At 40.0% G+C, this 17316-nt stretch overlaps 1 protein-coding gene across 2 annotated transcripts in view; it reads right to left on the bottom strand.

Moving 5' to 3' along the window:
• Positions 1–2118: 2118 nt before the first annotated feature.
• The window catches only part of itfg1 (integrin alpha FG-GAP repeat containing 1), a 258075-nt gene continuing 242877 nt past the window's right edge, over positions 2119–17316 (bottom strand). Inside the window, exons 16-18 of one of the 2 annotated variants that reach the window (XM_023265997.3) lie at positions 17175–17257; positions 16198–16315; positions 3041–3242 (exon numbers count right to left, since the gene is read on the bottom strand). In XM_023265997.3, coding sequence (XP_023121765.1) covers positions 3183–3242; positions 16198–16315; positions 17175–17257 — 261 coding nt within the window. In that variant the 3' untranslated portion in view covers positions 3041–3182. Of the gene's footprint in view, positions 3243–16197; positions 16316–17174; positions 17258–17316 lie in introns of both variants that reach the window. The other variant, XM_035946300.2, reaches the window with a different exon arrangement.

Genomic DNA, 17316 nt, shown 5'->3' with positions numbered 1-17316 from the left:
AGGTTAATTAATTATTCTAAAATGCCCGTAGTTGTGAATGCGAGTGTGATTGTTTGTCTGTATATGTAGCTCTGCGACAGACTGGCGACCTGTCCAGGGTGTCCCTTGCCTTCGCCCCAAGTCAGCTGGGATAGACTCCAGCCGCCCCCCCCCCCGCGACCTGAATAAGGATGAAGCAGTGTATAGATAATGGATGGATGGACTATTATTCTCCTTGAGTGTTTTTGAAGTTGTAACTGCAGTGTTTTTCCCTTTATTTTTGCATATTGACTTGTTAATATGCTTTTATTTTTAAGGCTAAATTGTGGAGTTTCTGGTTCTGTTATCATCTTCTCTGTGCAGCTTGATGCAGCTTGCAGTACTATGTCTTGCCTCTCTCTCTTTCTGCCTCACACACTCACTCTCTCATGTACACACGTGTGCACACACACACACAGATCTGCACCTGACTATCAATACTGTACATTAGTGTAAGACCCCCATGATTTACATAGGTTTATCTGCTTAAAGGCTACCAAGTCTCAGTCTTCTTTCCTTTCTCCATGCATTATTTAGCAGGGTGGTTCCTGAAGTAGCGTGCAGGGGCCAGAGGTATGCTCCGAGGGGCCTTCAGGGGTCCTCTGGAAAATTAAAGGCAGTTTAATTCCACTGCTGCTTCACTCACTACAAATTTCAATAATGACAATGTATGAAGATGATTATTTTGAGTGTATATTCCCCTCCAGCTTCCCAATGACAAAATAAACAAAATATGTTCTTAGAAAGGAACTTCAGGGGGAAAATTTCTTAAAAATGGTGTACTATAGTTTCAGGGAAGTACTGTGCAGCTTTAACCCTTTGATGCCCAACATTTTTTATTATTATTTATTTTACCAGGTAAGATCAGTTGAGAACAATTTCTCATTTACAATGATAGCTTGACAAGAGGCCCTAGCAGGAAGAAAGATAACAAATAAACAAGTACATATACAAAAAATTACACACAAGTGTTTAAACAGATTAAAAACACCCTAAATTAATGCTAGAAATTCAATGAAGACATTCAGCATGTGCAGTGGTCAACAAGGGTCTGCTGCAGCATCTGCTTAAAAATGTAAAGCTGTAAAGTGATGGAAGTGAGGACAGTTTCAGAGATTTTTGGAGGGAATTCCAATCGATCGCTGCAGCAAAGCAAAAGGAATTCCGGCCAAAGACAGTGCTAACCTTGGGGATAGAGAGTGTTATGAAATCAGTGGACCTCAGGTGGTAGTTGTTATGGGAGGGGTGTAGGAGGTTGGAGAGGTGAGGTGTCTTCCCTGATAGCGTCTTGTAAATGCGTAAAAGCCAGTGTTGGAGTTGCCTGGTGTAAAGGGAGGGCCAACCCACCAGTTTGTAAAGGTCGCAATGGTGGGTGGAGAAAGGAGCACCGGTAACAAGACAGATGGCTAAGTGATGGAGGACATCAAGCCTGTTAAGGGCATACTTAGGGGGCATTTTATAGATGACATCGCCGTAGTCAAACATGGGGAGGATGGTTATCTTCACAAGAGTGTTTTTGGCAGCGTATGTAAAGGAGGCCTTATTATGGTAAAGGAACCCCAGTCTGGATGTGATTTTAGCCTGTAGAATGTTGATGTGAGGAATGAAAGAGAGTGAAGAGTCCAGCCAGAGGCCAAAGTACTTGTTGGAATTGACGAACTCCAGATCTGAGCCATCTGCACAGGTGATTTTTGGAGGGCTGGAGACACTGTTTGTTCGGTTGAATAGCATACATTTTGTTTTCTTAGAATTGAGGCGCAAGTGAAGGTCCTGAGAAGACTGCTCGATTGAAGTAAGGCTGAATTGAATGGTAGATGCAGCAGAGTGATGGGCCAGTAGAGTAAATAATGGTGTCATCAGCATAGAGGTGTATCCGGGAGGCACCAAGAGCTTTGGCCACATCATTTATGTAGATGGAAAACAAAGTTGGGCCCTAGATGGAGCCTTGAGGTACACCCTTAGCGATGATCAAAGGTCAGAGGTGATGGGTCAAAAGTGACCTAAATCCAATGGAAAATGGGTATCTCTTGACCCATGCTGCGCATCAAAGGGTTAAGGAGAGTACAAGAAGACAAAGACATGGAGTAAATCAACCCAGAGTTGACTTAAGCAAAGGAAACCTTTATTTTCAACTTCAGTAAATAAACACATTTACAACTTGAACATTCATTTGAAAGCCAAATCAACAAAATAAAATAAATCACACACACTCACAGTTAGTCTAATCATTAGGTTGAACAGTACATGGAAAGGCATGAGCTTATTCTTCAAAATAAATATCTGGATGCACCAAAGCGCTTGACAACAAAAACAAGTTGGAGCAAACTATGCTTTATTCAGCAGGTTTTAGACTATTTGCCAGGGCTTGATAGAGTAGCATTAGACATTTGCTGGATGCAACACTTTTTGGCACTCCCATGATGCAATGTGATACAATCAGCTCAGAAAAAGATGAATTTGCTATCAGCAGACCTGAAGGCCATTCATTAGTTTTGGTGAGATTGGAAGAAGAAAAATGTTCCTCAGCATCGTTACATTGTATGTGACTGTTTTTTTTCATTTCCTACCAGCTGCTGCTGCAGCTTCAAGGCTGAGATCAATGTCAAACAATCAGATTCAGTTTAATCTCACTGAAAAAGCCAGGGGTGAATAAACTGTACAGTGACGATGGACAGTGACACACATGGATTTCAACTAACTTTACACATTTCAACATTTGATGTCAAAGGTACATCCCTTCCAGAGAATAAATATTAACTGCTTAAAATATAGGAGTAACTTGTAGGACATTTCAACAGGAATCTGTGTCACTTTGTCAAAAAATTCTAATATCACAAGTGATAATCATGCTGTTAGCTACAGCCGGTCAAGAGAAATCCCTGCTTTAAACTTGAGAGTTATGTCCATTAGGATTTCTCCTGGCCTTGTTGCAGCATCTGTACTTTTAACACTGGAATGAATAAATGAAATGGAACATAAATATTTCACATCTGACTTGAGGACTAACAAATATCAAAAAGAAGTGTTTTGGAGCAAGCAAGGATCCACATATTGACCCTTGAAATAACTCTGAGAGAAATGTGTGAAGGTTAAAGAGTGGTTGGTTGAGGGGCAGGTGGAGGAAGACGGGAAAGGATGTTCTCCCATGATGCACTTCTCTTCCTTCACATGGCATCAAAATGGAAACGGTGGGCTTCCTGCCTCTTCTCTCGGTCGTCAGCTTTCTGAACAACATGCACACATAGAGAAACATACAGAGTCAGATTTTCTTGCTTGATGGATCCGTAACACAGTCATTTAACGTGCACTGGAGTGATGAATACACTGGATATGTCATTAAAGGGGTGGATTTTGGACTACCACTGTGTGTGTGTGTGTGTGTGTGTGTGTGTGTGTGTGTGTGTGTGTGTGTGTGTGTGTGTGTGTGTGTGTGTGTGTGTGTGTGTGTGTCAACAGAAACTAAAACCTCACACTTTAAAATAGTATCTGTAAGTATGGTGAAACAGGAAAGTATCCAGAGTATACTAATTTGCAGCAAATTTAGCCAATGTGAAGGTTACCAGTGAAAAAGTAATAAATGGACTAAGATCATCCACAATCCCACTGACAAGTCAACAGAAAGAGGCAAAGGACCAGCAAAATCATGCATTAAAATTACAATGCAAGCTAATGATAAAGTATTTCCCCTACTACCAGAGAAGCATGCATTTCATATGCACTAAAATGGTCAAGCTAAAAAATGAACAGTACTCTGCGGCCTGACCTAGGATTCAAATCCTGCTCTCTCACATGAAAGTCCTCCATCCAGCCTACAACCTCCTACTCTCACTGTGGAGTTCACTGCTAAATAAACAATCTCATCTGCTCTGGGTGAAAAGACCACTGATTAGCTAAAATCTCCTGTCACAGGCTACATTCTCTAAAGACTGACAACAGAACCAACAGGAGGTGCCCAAGTATAGCTTCCTTTCAGACCACTTGAATTATAATATGCTAAAAGATTAGTATGGCATTTTTGCCCAATAATGCCAATAAATGTGTCAATGTGTCTGATATTTTAGCTGCCCTTCTCCAGTGAAATCCAGACAGTGATCAGTATTTTAGTGAACATGCTAGCTCTGTATTCTTGCTCTAAGTTGCTTTGGCAGTTTTTCCTTCTTTGAATCAAGGTTCCATATGCTGTCCAAATTGTGAAACCCCTTGAGACAAATCTGCAATTCTTGATATTTGGCTATATAAATAAAACAAACCTGACTTGCTCACTAGTAATGTGCAGTTTTATTTAAACAGCTGGACTTTAGGCATGGCAAATGGGTTCACAGAGGAGAGTGATTTGGACTATATCCACGTGTTATTATTGCAGAATACAGTGACATGATCAGCGTGTGAGAACTATTGAACACTCCACTTTAAACAGGTAAACTGTGCCTGTTTCCCCAACTTCGTAACAAACGAGAACAAGTGTAGCTATAGAAACTACATAGATGAAAGGTGGTGACAGCTGCAGTATAAAAATGCTTGTAAGCCCAAAATACTCGCTAACTAAACCAATGACCTGAATGAAAGTAATGAATATAAGTAATAACCTTTTTGCCAAATCAAAACAAGTTGCCAAAATGAACTGTGTGTACACATGATCACACTGCAGTATTTCTAAATGTCAAGCTGAGAAAACAGCTAAAATTAGTATATACAAGCTGAAATGTGTCATTCATTTCTCTTAAAGTTGGTGACTTCTTTCAGCAATCAGGACCAAACTGATGGATTCCACCTGGAAACACTTTTAAGCCAGGCAGCCAGGCCCACTGTCATAAATTCAGTAATTAAACATGGCCACATTCCCTAATTAAATGCAACCCTTCGTATATTGGTAGTGTATTTAGGTTCATTTTGTTCATCTACCAATGAATTGGTTGAAGCTCAATTACAGTTCTGGTAGGAAGTACTTTTAATATTGGAAACAGCACAATTCGTGGAGAAAAAAAGACACTTTAATAAGAAATCATCTTGGCAACTACTATCTCATACTATCTCCAATCAGATAAGAAAACATAAAGAACAATGTAATAACAAACCAACCCCCCCACAGCACACCTCCCCCCAAAGGGCCCCATTCATGTCACCTGCTCCTAATACTGCTGGTGCAGTGGGGAAAAACTTTTAGCCGACAACATAAATTTTTCAAGTGTTCGGGTTACTTCTTTGAACTGACAGCTGACATTGCCCTACACTCGACCAAGTACACTTCACAATCTGAGGGCCAATGAAAGCAATTTTGTAATTTCAGCAAGTCCAGATTGTATACATCCCCACAGTGCACTGGCAGGAATGATGTGCAGTTCTTTCTGAACACAAGAAAAAGAAAGCTATGGGGGATTGGTGAGCATTTGCAGCTATGTTATCAGCAGTAACCGCTGAAATGATACTCCACCCTAAATCTCTCTTTTAGGTGTCAAACACCCAACTCCCTGTAGATTTTAAAGAGAGTTGTAAAAAGTCTGTAGTTTATAGTTTTCAGTGGAATATAACTAAATAAACAACAACACTACAATTTCTGTCTGTTCTTTCTGTTGATGTTGTAAGCAGGAGAGAACCATTCTATCCAGACAGTTTTGCCAAATGTTTCACTGCCTATTAACAGAACTGAGCAAGGTTGAGTAGACATTTTATATGATTTAACTGCCATGAGCAGGGCAAGGTATCATTTTTTTGTCCCAGTATCAGTGTCAGTATGATACCTAGGCTTTGATGAAGCACCTTGATATAGTACTTGTACAGTTATTAACATATTTTGTTTTCATATAACAAAAACTCTCAAACTTCTTGAATGTTAAATGCTATCAAAAACATGTAAACTTAAATTCAGTATAACAAGTCCAAATCTGAGTAAAAAGCCAGCTTCAGTCCTCCTTCTAGATAAATAGTTCTACATCTGTATGTCTATCTATATGCAAGAAAAATCTGACAGTATTGACGGGATTATTTTAGGTGCATGAATGTGTAGGCAGCCCATTTTTATTTTGTCTATCCTAATATTTGTCTCACAAGGTCATATGTGGAATGTCGTAAATATTCTTCGGTGTAATAATTTTTTCCATCCTTCCTGGCCATGTTGTGTTAAAAAGGAATCTTCTCTCCCAACACAGATCCAGTGGAAGTAATGAGGTCCTCATTCTGTGTAAAAATGCATATAAAAATTCACCTGAAGCTAATATGAGGCCTCTGCAGTTGGATTTAATCAAACCAAGTGGGGATCTTCCAAGGTTTCTGTCTTTTTAGTAAAAAAAAAATTCTCTTGTTTCCCCAGGGTGTTTCCTCACTGAGCTGCAGTGGAGGGTCAGTAACACATACTGAGGGATTTTTGTGCTGAAAATATTGTAACTTTGGAACATCCTCACTGATTTGACTAACTCAGGCTCAACTTGGCATTGTTGCACAGATTGAGGATTATGAATTTATCCTCTATTACTTACACTGGAATTCTGACAGTCGGGGATCTTTTCATGACTAGGAGGAACATTTGTAGGCCACTTTGAAGGTCACATTCACCATACTGTCTTCTGTTTACAAAAAAAAACTGCCAGGTTGGTGATGTGGCAGTCCTTGATCTCATTCAGCTGCAACCAGCTGCACCACCTTGGACTGCAGTTGGCAGCAGTAGTTGGCTGCATAAGCAAGGTCCTTGTTCTGCTCTGCAGCCTTGGTAAGTTTAGCATATTGGCACATGAACCAGTTCTCCACCTGCAGCAGTTTCTACTAGGAGTGGCCCTCCAGCTTGCAGTGGATCTTCTAGAGAGCAGAACAAGGACTACAGTCGTCAGCTGCAGTCCAAGACAGTGGAGTTAAAGTCCATCTGCAGGACAAGAGACTCACTGGAGAGGTAGCTGAATGACACTGGGGACTGCCACAGCAGCGACCTGGTCAACGTGCAGGTGTGGAAACACAAGATGGGATGTACAGTGCTTAACAAATTCATCAGACCACCACCCAGTGTAAGGTGTTTGTCACTGCTGCCCTAAATTAACAGTATCGCTGATTACCAAAATATTTTTTTATGTTTTTGTTGTGGTTAATCCACCAGTATGTGCAAGCTCTTTATTCAAAATAATATCTTTAATGCTAAAATATAATTATTGTTCAATTCAATTCAATTCAATTCAATTCAATTCAATTTTTATTTATATAGCGCCAATTACAGTCAAATTGTCTCGAGACGCTTTACAGAACCCATATGCCTGACCCCCAGAGCAAGCCAAAAGGCGACAGTGGCAAGAAAAACACCCTTTTAACAGGGAAAAAAAACCTCGAGCAGAACCCGGCTCTAATGTGGGGAGACCCATCTGCCTGCTGGCCGGGCGGGTTGAGAGGGACAGAAGAGGTAGAAAGGTAGAGATAGAGGGATACAGATAGAGGGGTAGCGATAGAGAGGTGGGGGGGTGGGACACAAGGACCATCAAACACAGCCACACATCTGAAGCATCCAGCATCCAGCTCTGGGACCAGGGACACTCGGAGAAAGGACACAGAAAGAAACAGAGTGAATGTAATGCAATAATGGTATATATAGTAAATACATAGGTAGTTAGAGAAGGGCTCAGTGCATCAAGAGAGGTTCCCCAGCAGTCTAGGCCTATAGCAGCATAACTAGGGGCAAACTAAAGGGACGTCAAGAGGGGAAGTCAGTTTTGCAAATGAAAACACCAGCTCACCCCGTCAGGGTCCCCCAGTCAGCCCTAACTATAAGCTTTGTCGAAAAGGAAGGTTTTAAGCCTGGTCTTAAAAATAGAGAGGGTGTCCGCCTCCTGAACCCAAACTGGGAGCTGGTTCCACAGAAGAGGTGCCTGATAACTGAAGGCTCTGCCTCCCATTCTACTTTTAGAGATTCTAGGAACAACAAGTAAGCCTGCAGTCTGAGAGCAAAGAGTTCTGCTAGGATAATATGGTACTATCAGGTCTTTAAGATATGATGGAGATTGGTTGTTGAGAGCTTTATATGTCAGAAGAAGGATTTTGAATTCTATTCTAGATTTAACAGGAAGCCAATGAAGAGAAACCAATATAGGAGAAATATGATCTCTCTTGCTAACTCCCGTCAGTACTCTGGCTGCAGCGTTTTGGATCAGCTGTAGATATTTCAGAGAGCTATTGGGACAACCTGATAATAAGGAATTACAGTAGTCAAGCCTAGAAGTAACAAATGCATGGACTAGTTTTTCTGCATCACTCTGAGACAGGATGTTCCTGATTTTCACAATATTTCTCAGGTGGAAAAAGGAAGTCCTACAGATTTGTTTTATGTGCGAGTTAAAGGACATGTCCTGGTCAAAGATAACACCGAGGTTCTTCACAGTAGTACTGGAGGCCAAAGTAATGCCATCCAGAGTAACTATATGCTTTGAAAGCAATTCTCTAAGATGTTTGGGGCCAAATACAATGACTTCACTCTTGTCTGAATTTAGTAGTAAGAAATTATAGGTCATCCAGGTCTTTATGTCCTTAAGACAATCTTGCAGTCTAGCTAGCTGATTAGTTTCATTTGGCTTCATAGATAAATACAATTGAGTGTCGTCAGCATAACAATGGAAATTAATATAGTGCTTCCTAATAATGTTGCCTAAGGGAAGCATGTATAATGTGAACAGTATTGGTCCTAAGACAGAACCCTGAGGAACTCCATGATTAACCCTAGTATGCTCAGAAGAGTCATTGTTGACATGCACAAACTGGAACCTGTCTGATAAGTAGGATTTAAACCAGTCCAGTGCTGTCCCTTTAATGCCAATAGAATGTTCTAGTCGCTGTAATAAAAGTTTGTGGTCGATTGTATCGAATGCTGCACTAAGGTCCAATAAAATAAGTATAGAGACCAGTCCATTATCTGACGCTATGAGAAGGTCATTAGTAACTTTCACCAGAGCTGTTTCTGTGCTATGATGCACTCTGAAGCCTGACTGAAACTCTTCAAACAAGCTATTCCTTTGTAAATGTTCACATAATTGATTTGCAACTGTTCTTTCCAGAATTTTGGAGAGAAATGGGAGGTTGGAAATTGGTCTATAGTTGGCTAAAACATCTGGATCTAGAGTGGGCTTTTTAAGTAAAGGTTTGATTACAGCAACCTTAAAAGCCTGTGGTACATAACCTGTTACTAGAGAGAGATTAATCAGATCTAACATTGAGGAATTAATTAAAGGTAAAGCCTCCTTGAACAGTCTAGTTGGGATAGGATCTAAAAGACATGTTGATGGTTTGGATGTAGAAACTATTGAAATGAGTTCAGAGAGATGTATGGGGGTGAAAAATTCTAAATATCCATCTGGTCTTACAGCCAATTCTAAAGTATCTGTACTCGATGATACATCTGTGACATTTGCAGGAAGGGCCAGAGTAATTTTTTCTCTAATCGTAATAATTTTATTTGTAAAGAAGCTCATGAAGTTGTTACTGCTCAAAGCTCAAAGGAATACAAGGTTCAACAGAGCTCTGACTCTTTGTCAGCCTGGCTACAGTGCTGAAGAGAAACCTGGGGTTGTTCTTGTTTTCCTCTATTAAAGATGAATAATATGTTGTCCTGGCATTACGAAGAGCTTTTTTATAAATTACTAGACTATTTTTCCAAGCTACATAAACTTCCTCTAAATTAGTGGAGTACCACTTCCTTTCCAGCTTTCGGGACGCCTGCTTTAAAGTCCGCAGCTGGGAATTATACCAAGGAGCAGGTCCTCTCTGAGATAGAACTTTCTTTTTTACAGGTGCAACACTATCAAGTGTTGTACGCAGTGAGGCTGCAGCATTATTAACAATATAATCCACTTCTGTGGGGGTAAAATTATAATATTTCCCTTCCATTATATCAGTAAGTGGTGCTGGACTAAATAGAGAGGGTATTATTTCCTTAAATTTAGTCACCGAATTGTGAGACAGACATCTACTGTAATGATATTTATTCTTAACTCCTATACAATCTATTGTTGTAAATTGAAATGTTATCATAAAATGGTCAGAAAGAAGAGGGTTCCGGGGAAATACTGTTAACTGTTTGATTTCTATGCCATAAGTCAGAACGAGGTCAAGGGTATGATTAAAACTATGAGTTGGTTTATTTACATGTTGAGAAAACCCAACTGAGTCTAATATTGAATTAAAAGCAGTCGTAAGGCTGTCACTGTCCACGTCAACATGAATGTTGAAGTCACCCACAATAATGACTTTATCTGAGCTGAGCACTAAATCAGATAAAAAGTCTGAGAATTGAGATAAAAACTCAGAGAAAACTGTTGTTTTCTATGACAGAAAAAAATAGTAAAGCATATTATTTTTTGATTGTGATGCCAAATTACAGTTATTTGCTTGCATTCCTGAACAGAAAAAAACAGATTTAATGAGAAAGACTGAGAAAGACAAAATTTCAAAATTTAAGCACTTCATGATGCTGGAGGGTCTTTCAGACAAATAAGGTAAGACATAAAAGTGTTCTCACAGTGTGGTCAAGTATGCCTTGGACTTGATTGCAGAAACTGGTACTTACAAAATGTTCCAAGGAAGAGGCAGAAAATGAAAGCTAACTGAAGCAGATGTCAGACACCTCAAGATAGGAAGTACTAGAGACAGACGGAAGAACACTGCTGGTCTTCAGGCAGATCAGAATCTGAGATTGTCTCCAGAATGACCATAAGCAGATGACTGAAGGAACAAGGCTTACAGGGAAGAATAGCTGCTAAGAAGACATTATTGAGACCTGCAAACATCCAAAAATGGCTTAAAATTTGCCAGGGAGCACAAACAACTGGACTGTAGATGACTGGAAGAAGTTCCTCTGGATGGATAATTCCAAGTTTGAACTCTTTAGTCAGCATTGTTGCGTTTATGTCTGCAGAAAGCTGGAGAACGTTTTGATGCTAGATGCATTACACCCACAGTGAAACACAGTGGAGATTCCATTCTAGTATGGGGTTCCATTTGTGGAAACAGCATGGGCAAATTAGTTAAAATGGATGGTATCATGAACAAGAAGGTCTACCACAACATCTTGGTGCATCACGGAATCCCTTCTGGATTGAACCTGATTGATTGCGGGTTCATATACCAAGAAGACAATGATCCCAAGCATACTTCAAAGCTGTACAGAGACTGCTGGACCAAGAAAAAGGAATCTGGAGTACTGGAACTGATGGACTGGCCAAGTCAAAGTCCAGACTTGAATGCTATTGAACAGATCTGGGATTTATTGAATTCAAAAATAGATCATGCAAAAGTTTATTCCAAAGTAAGTCTCTGCAAACAGCTAATGACAAAATAGACTACATAAAAACAATGGCAACAAGAATGCAAGCTGTTATCAGGGCCAAATGAGGTCATACAAAATATTAACATTTTTGGTTAATATATGTGAATAAAAACTATTTAGTTGTTATTTGCCTAATAAATAACAACACAATTTTTAGTTTCAAACAAGTTTTTGACAGATTTTTTAAATATTTGTATTTTCTCATTTTTTTGACAGGCGGTCTAATAAATATATTGAGCAATGTACCTGCACTAGCTGGTCAACAGCAACTGAACTTTCAAAATGAAATACAATAGCTGCCCTAATACGATGACCTGTACAATTCACCTGAAAAGCAGATCTCATGCTAAGTTAAGACTGTCAATGACACAGGATTATTAGGTCTGGGTACCTTAGATGACAGAACATTGCTTGGTGGGTCTGATGGGACCTAGCATTTAAAGAATGGAGCATATTGTCATACTTGTTTAGAGTTTGTCATTTGACAGTATTTGAGCACAAATGAGTAACAAACATTCAATGTAATCTGGCCTCCTGACAGTGTAGTCAATAATGCATTGACATCTGTTAGATTAGGGATGGGCTTGGGAAGGTCATCAATTTTAAAGTATCTGAATGGAGTCATTCTTTTTTCATTCCCAGCATGTTGTCTAAATGTTGCAGCAGAGGAGCTTATGTTTCTTATAAAAAACCCAGTTAGAACATTAGAAAGACCTTTTGAGATGAATGTCCTGTTTCATGGGACAGCCAATCCTTCCCTGATGCTGACTAATTTGCTGCATCCAAAAGATGACAGCTACACATTTATTCATTTCATTCCCTGTCAGCTTTGGTTCATAATAAAGCCTTCATCTATCATCAAAGATGTCAGGGTCTGGTATTGATTGATGTGCTTTTTTCTTTTTTTAATACATGTTTTTGGAGAGCAGATGGATTGATGTGATGTTCTTTCCTATGGATAACCAATCCACCGGGCTGTGCTGCTGTCGAAGCCTGGTCTAATTGACTATCGAGGGGATACCATCAAATCGTCGTCCTGAGGCTCGAGCCATCATTAAGCAGCAGAGCATTGATTTGTATCCATCTGAAGGTTTTACTGACACAATGGTGGGCCTGAAACCAGGTGGAAAGCTACAGTGATGTATGCCGCAGTCTCACTGGACTTTAACATCAACTAATTTAGTTTGGCTTGCATGAAGATGACATTGACTACATTATGCTTATTGCACATTTTATCGTATATTTTAAAACCTCATTCTTCTCCTTTCTGAATTATTATCGTACTGATTTTTCTTTCTATCCCCAGCTAAAGTTCACAGGATTTGTGTGAAAGCCCTGTTACCTTGTTAGGTAGGACAACATGTCTTTGTCCTGTGCTTCTGCCCTCTACCTGAATTTGTTAATAGTACAGCAAATACCAGAGGCGACAGCGCAAACACACAGAAATGCCAAATGTCAATCAGCAAGCTCACCCTGACCTTAGTGCATGCCCCACTGTAAAAGAGAAGTAGGAAGAGGTGATATGTTAGCAACCAGTATACATGGTTTCCCCTTAATATTAATTCCCTGGATGGTGCAGGAGGTTACACCACATTAGCCTGTCCAGATGTGAGGTCTCTCAGTTACTCCAACTGAAATTACATTTGTCCTTTTTTAAAAATGTGTCAGTGTGAACCCAGTGTTGCATTATCTTCCTCCAGTCAGACACTGGAGGTAGATAATGCTGCTGAGCTCCAGGGGCAGAGGAACACTGCAGAACATTGTAGTTTTAGAACACTGGTGGGCTAGTAAAATTAAAAATGGCTGTTTTGATTTAAGGTTATCTTTAGGTCTCCATAAAAAATAAGAGTCTGGTTATTGTGTTACAAACTGGAAAGTGATATTTGACATAATTAGAGCTCTGTAAAAGACTATGTTGGAGCATGTCTAAAGTTTGGATATTCATGAAGATCTCCCTGCTTTAATTATCAGTGTGAAAGACAAGTGCAAAGCCTGAGTCATCAAAGTAAAAGTAAAAAGAAGCCAACTATGAGTCCCAAGGAGCATTTCAGTGAGAATTCCTGTCATTTAACCTAAAATTCTGTTAAAAGCGCTGCATACATAGTGGAAACTTGAGGCTATGCTTCACAGAAACCTGATAATACACTTAGCAATTTGAATCAAATTAGCTTTTGGATGCAAAGAGAATCATGGATGTGTCACCATCTTCTGTGCTGTTTTGCTATGACTTGAAAAGCAATATTTTTGCTCTGAGTTGGGTGCAACGCAGTCAAAAAAAGAGATATTACAAACTGTTATACACCAATAAAAAATGTGCAATATTTGATTTAAATTAAATATTGTATATATTGCTAAAAAGGAAACTCTTAATAGATACCATCTAATGATGCTTCTTTTTTAAAAGATCTAATCAATGCCTATTTTATCATGAAATTTCAGATGCAAGGGCAGCACAGTGGCTTGGTGGTTATAGCACTTTAGCCTTGCAGCTAGAAGATCCCTGGTTCGTGTCCCGGCCAAGGCCTGGGAACTTTCTGCATGGAGTTTGCATGTTCTCCCTGTGCATGCGTGGGTTTTCTTTGGGTTCTCTGGCTTCCTCCTGCAGTCCAAAGACATGTTAAGGTTAACTGGTCATTTTAAATTGTCCGTAGGTGTAAATGTGAGTGTGCTTGTTTGTCTCTATGTGTAGCCACAGGGCTATCACAGGATAGACTGGTGACCTGTCCAGGGTGTCCCCTGCCTTCATCCTAAGTCAGTTGGGTTAGACTCCAGCCCCGCGAAACCCTAAAGAGGATTAATCAGTGTATAGATGATTGATGGATAATTCCAGGTGCACTCAGGACTAAGAAAGTACATGTTCTGTTTCTACATTTAATAATTGGATATATATTGCAGATAGCAATGATGCCTAGTCAAAAAGAACAATTCAGATATCAATGTTTACTTTTCTTGGAAAAATTAGGTGACTTTAACAGTTCATGTATACAGAGATTCTCTTCCTATTTTATGACATTTTCTAAGAACCTTATTTACCACAGCAACTGCCATTACTTCTGCTTATACTGTTCAAATGCTTAGCTGTGCCAGTATCCAGTAGGAATGCTTGCATGAGCAGCTTAATGCAAAACAATTAAAATTAGCCATAATGATGTCTGAGAAATCTCTATTATTCGGACTAATCTCAATTGAAAATCTCTAGGTGTCATTTTAATAACTCACAATGATGTTATATACATCTGGAATAAAAATTCTGATTTGTCATAGTGCAACTATGACAAGTCAAAATAATGTTGTTGACATCTGTATTTTAAATTTTGAAAAGTCTTAGTCATTAAACGTTAAAATGGCTTGCCTATGGTCGAATTGTATGCTGAGGAAAAGAAAACTTTAGTCTGTAAGGCAACTACATCCAGTATTAGTATATTTGGGGAGCAGTGGACAAGGCAGAATTTTTAGATGACTTTGACTGGTCAGCTGAAACACACCACAATCTTCAAAGCCAAATACATTGTCCCTTTGTGAATGCAAACCCCTTATTTTGCCTTTATTTCAAGTGAAGTAAACTGCCTGACTTCAATCCTGAAATAATTATGTGTTTGTTCATTTTCTTTACACAGACCTTCCTCTTTGTTCCTCTTCCCTTAAATGCTCCACATAGCCTTCATATCTCCACCTTCTAACCACCTGAGCCTGCTAGGTGCATCTTGTATGCTTGGATCAGGCACTAGCCATGTTTTTTTAGATTCAGCATCAGTTCAGATGATGCTGAAGCACACACCCATGTTCCCCAAAATGAGGGCAATTACAGCGCTTCTGTGTGTGTAACCATGCACACATGCTGTCATGAGCTAGACACACTCAAACACATACAAGAAAACATTAAGCTCACATACTCTCACAGCAGATGGTTTGGCGAAGATGCCAGCAACTTACAGCAACAGCTCAGCCTAGCAGACAGCATTAGCACAGTGTGTGGAGATGAGAAACGAAGCAATCCAGAACAAAGAAAAAAACAAAACGTAGATTTGCGAGTATTAGTGTCAAACCATGTTTGTGTCCATGTGTCCCTGACTGAGTTATGACGAGATACATTTTGCTGTGACCATACTGTGTGAGTGTGTGTGGCTGAAAACAACCAGATCAGGAGAAGATGAAGCACAAAACACATGAAAACATGCACTGACTCCCTGAAGGGTGCATCTTGGGCAGTAATGAACAGCAGATATGCCGTGCTGAAAGGACAGAAGAAGGCAATTACAGTTGAACGTCCTTCCAGGTTGTGGCCCAGGGAGAAAGAGAGCGATATATATAGAGAAGGAGACAGAGTGTGTGTGTGTCTTAGCAGGAGGCTGGAGGACTACAGGACAGGAGCAGTGAGATCCATCTGCTGCTCGTTCTGACCAATCTGCTCTCTCTGTCCCTCTCACACACACACACACACACACACACACACACACACCCTCTAAAATCACCAGGAAGAGGCCGACATCCCCACACCACTGTATGGATGTGTGTGTGCGTAACGCTTCCCAAAAAAATTTTGCCCTCCTCAAAAGGGAAACTGGAGAAAAGAGAGTTTAATTCTCCTTTTGAATGAATTCTGTCCAAATGAACATATATACTTTGCCTAATTTCTCAGCTAAAAATTCCTCTAAAATATACATATATGTATACACAGTATATTTATATGTGTGAGTGTCAATGTACGTATATGTGTGGAAAAGACCTCTGAGCTTTCACTGTGATAAAGTTGGATCTTTATAAACTTGATAAAATGTAGGGAAAGAGAGAAAACATACACCAGCAAGAAGCCAACTTCCCCACACCACTGTATGGATGTGTGTGTATGTGTGCGTCTGTGTGTGTGTCAGTATGTGTGTGTGTGTCCTGACCTTCTCTTGCCAGTGTAGGATGCCAATGATGACAAGGATGAAGACACAGACTCCGATCAGTGCGATGGCCGTCAGCAACACACTGTTGCTTGGAGTAAGGTACAACTTAGCACTCCAACTAAAGAGAATGAAATAAGGGGAAAGGTGGGGTGTGGGGGGACCGTGTGTGTGTGCGTGTGTGTGTGTGTGTGTGTGTGTGTGTGTGTGTGTGGTGGTGGTGGTGGCGGTGGTGGTGGGGGGGATTTGACAGAAAAACAATGTAATTACCAAATGGTGAACATTAGCAGAGACTTTGTCCTAATTAAGTTAAAATAAATACATGAACATCTCTTTCACTTTCTTGTTGCAGTTGAGCAGAGTAAGGAGCTCTTCTGTTTCCAGTTTCCGTGAACTTTTATGTATTTCAGAAACCCAACCACTTTGATATATTAGACTTAGCATGTCGCGCTTTGTTGTCTCACACTGTATGAGAGAAAAATACCAAGGCACCTGTTTTTTTTTTTAAATTTAGATCTTTGTTCACTAATAGTGTGTGTCTGTGCTGGCAAACCTGGCAAGCCTGGCAAGTACACAAGTGTGATGTGCCTATATGGAGGAAGGTGCATCTGTGTCTGTATTTGTCTGAGCTGAATAACCATCTGGAGCTCCTCCTGTGATTTGAGCTACATGCGAACAGTGGGACGATAACATGAGAGCACATGCTGTGAGGTGATATTGAGTGTGCATGTTTGTATGTGTTACATTTGGGCATCGTGTGAAGACACGCCACAAAGACACATCTGTATCGAGCTGGGCTAACAGTACCCTGCCATGAAGAGGGATCAGATGAGGTGGTTAAAGTATTGAATGGTGTCCATAGCAACAAGCGTCAACAAGTTCCTCCAGCAATTCACACCACTAAGAAAGATGTAACTGGCTACTTATGATGGCTCTATGTTATAATATTAACATGACATTACTGGTATAAGTGAAAGTACCTGCGAGGCTTATTGTGTGGGAAGGGCATGACAATGAGCTGAGAGTTGGGAATGATGGCTGTCCACTCCTGCTTCCTTATTCCCTGAAAAGAGAATTATAACACATGAATTCAGTATACACACAAATGGCAATACACAACAG

This window comes from Amphiprion ocellaris, chromosome 1 (genome assembly GCF_022539595.1).
Source record: "Amphiprion ocellaris isolate individual 3 ecotype Okinawa chromosome 1, ASM2253959v1, whole genome shotgun sequence".
NCBI lineage: Eukaryota > Metazoa > Chordata > Actinopteri > Pomacentridae > Amphiprion > Amphiprion ocellaris.
The sequence above is the reverse complement of the archived record's forward strand: the minus strand, read 5'-3'. Positions and strand labels throughout refer to the sequence as shown.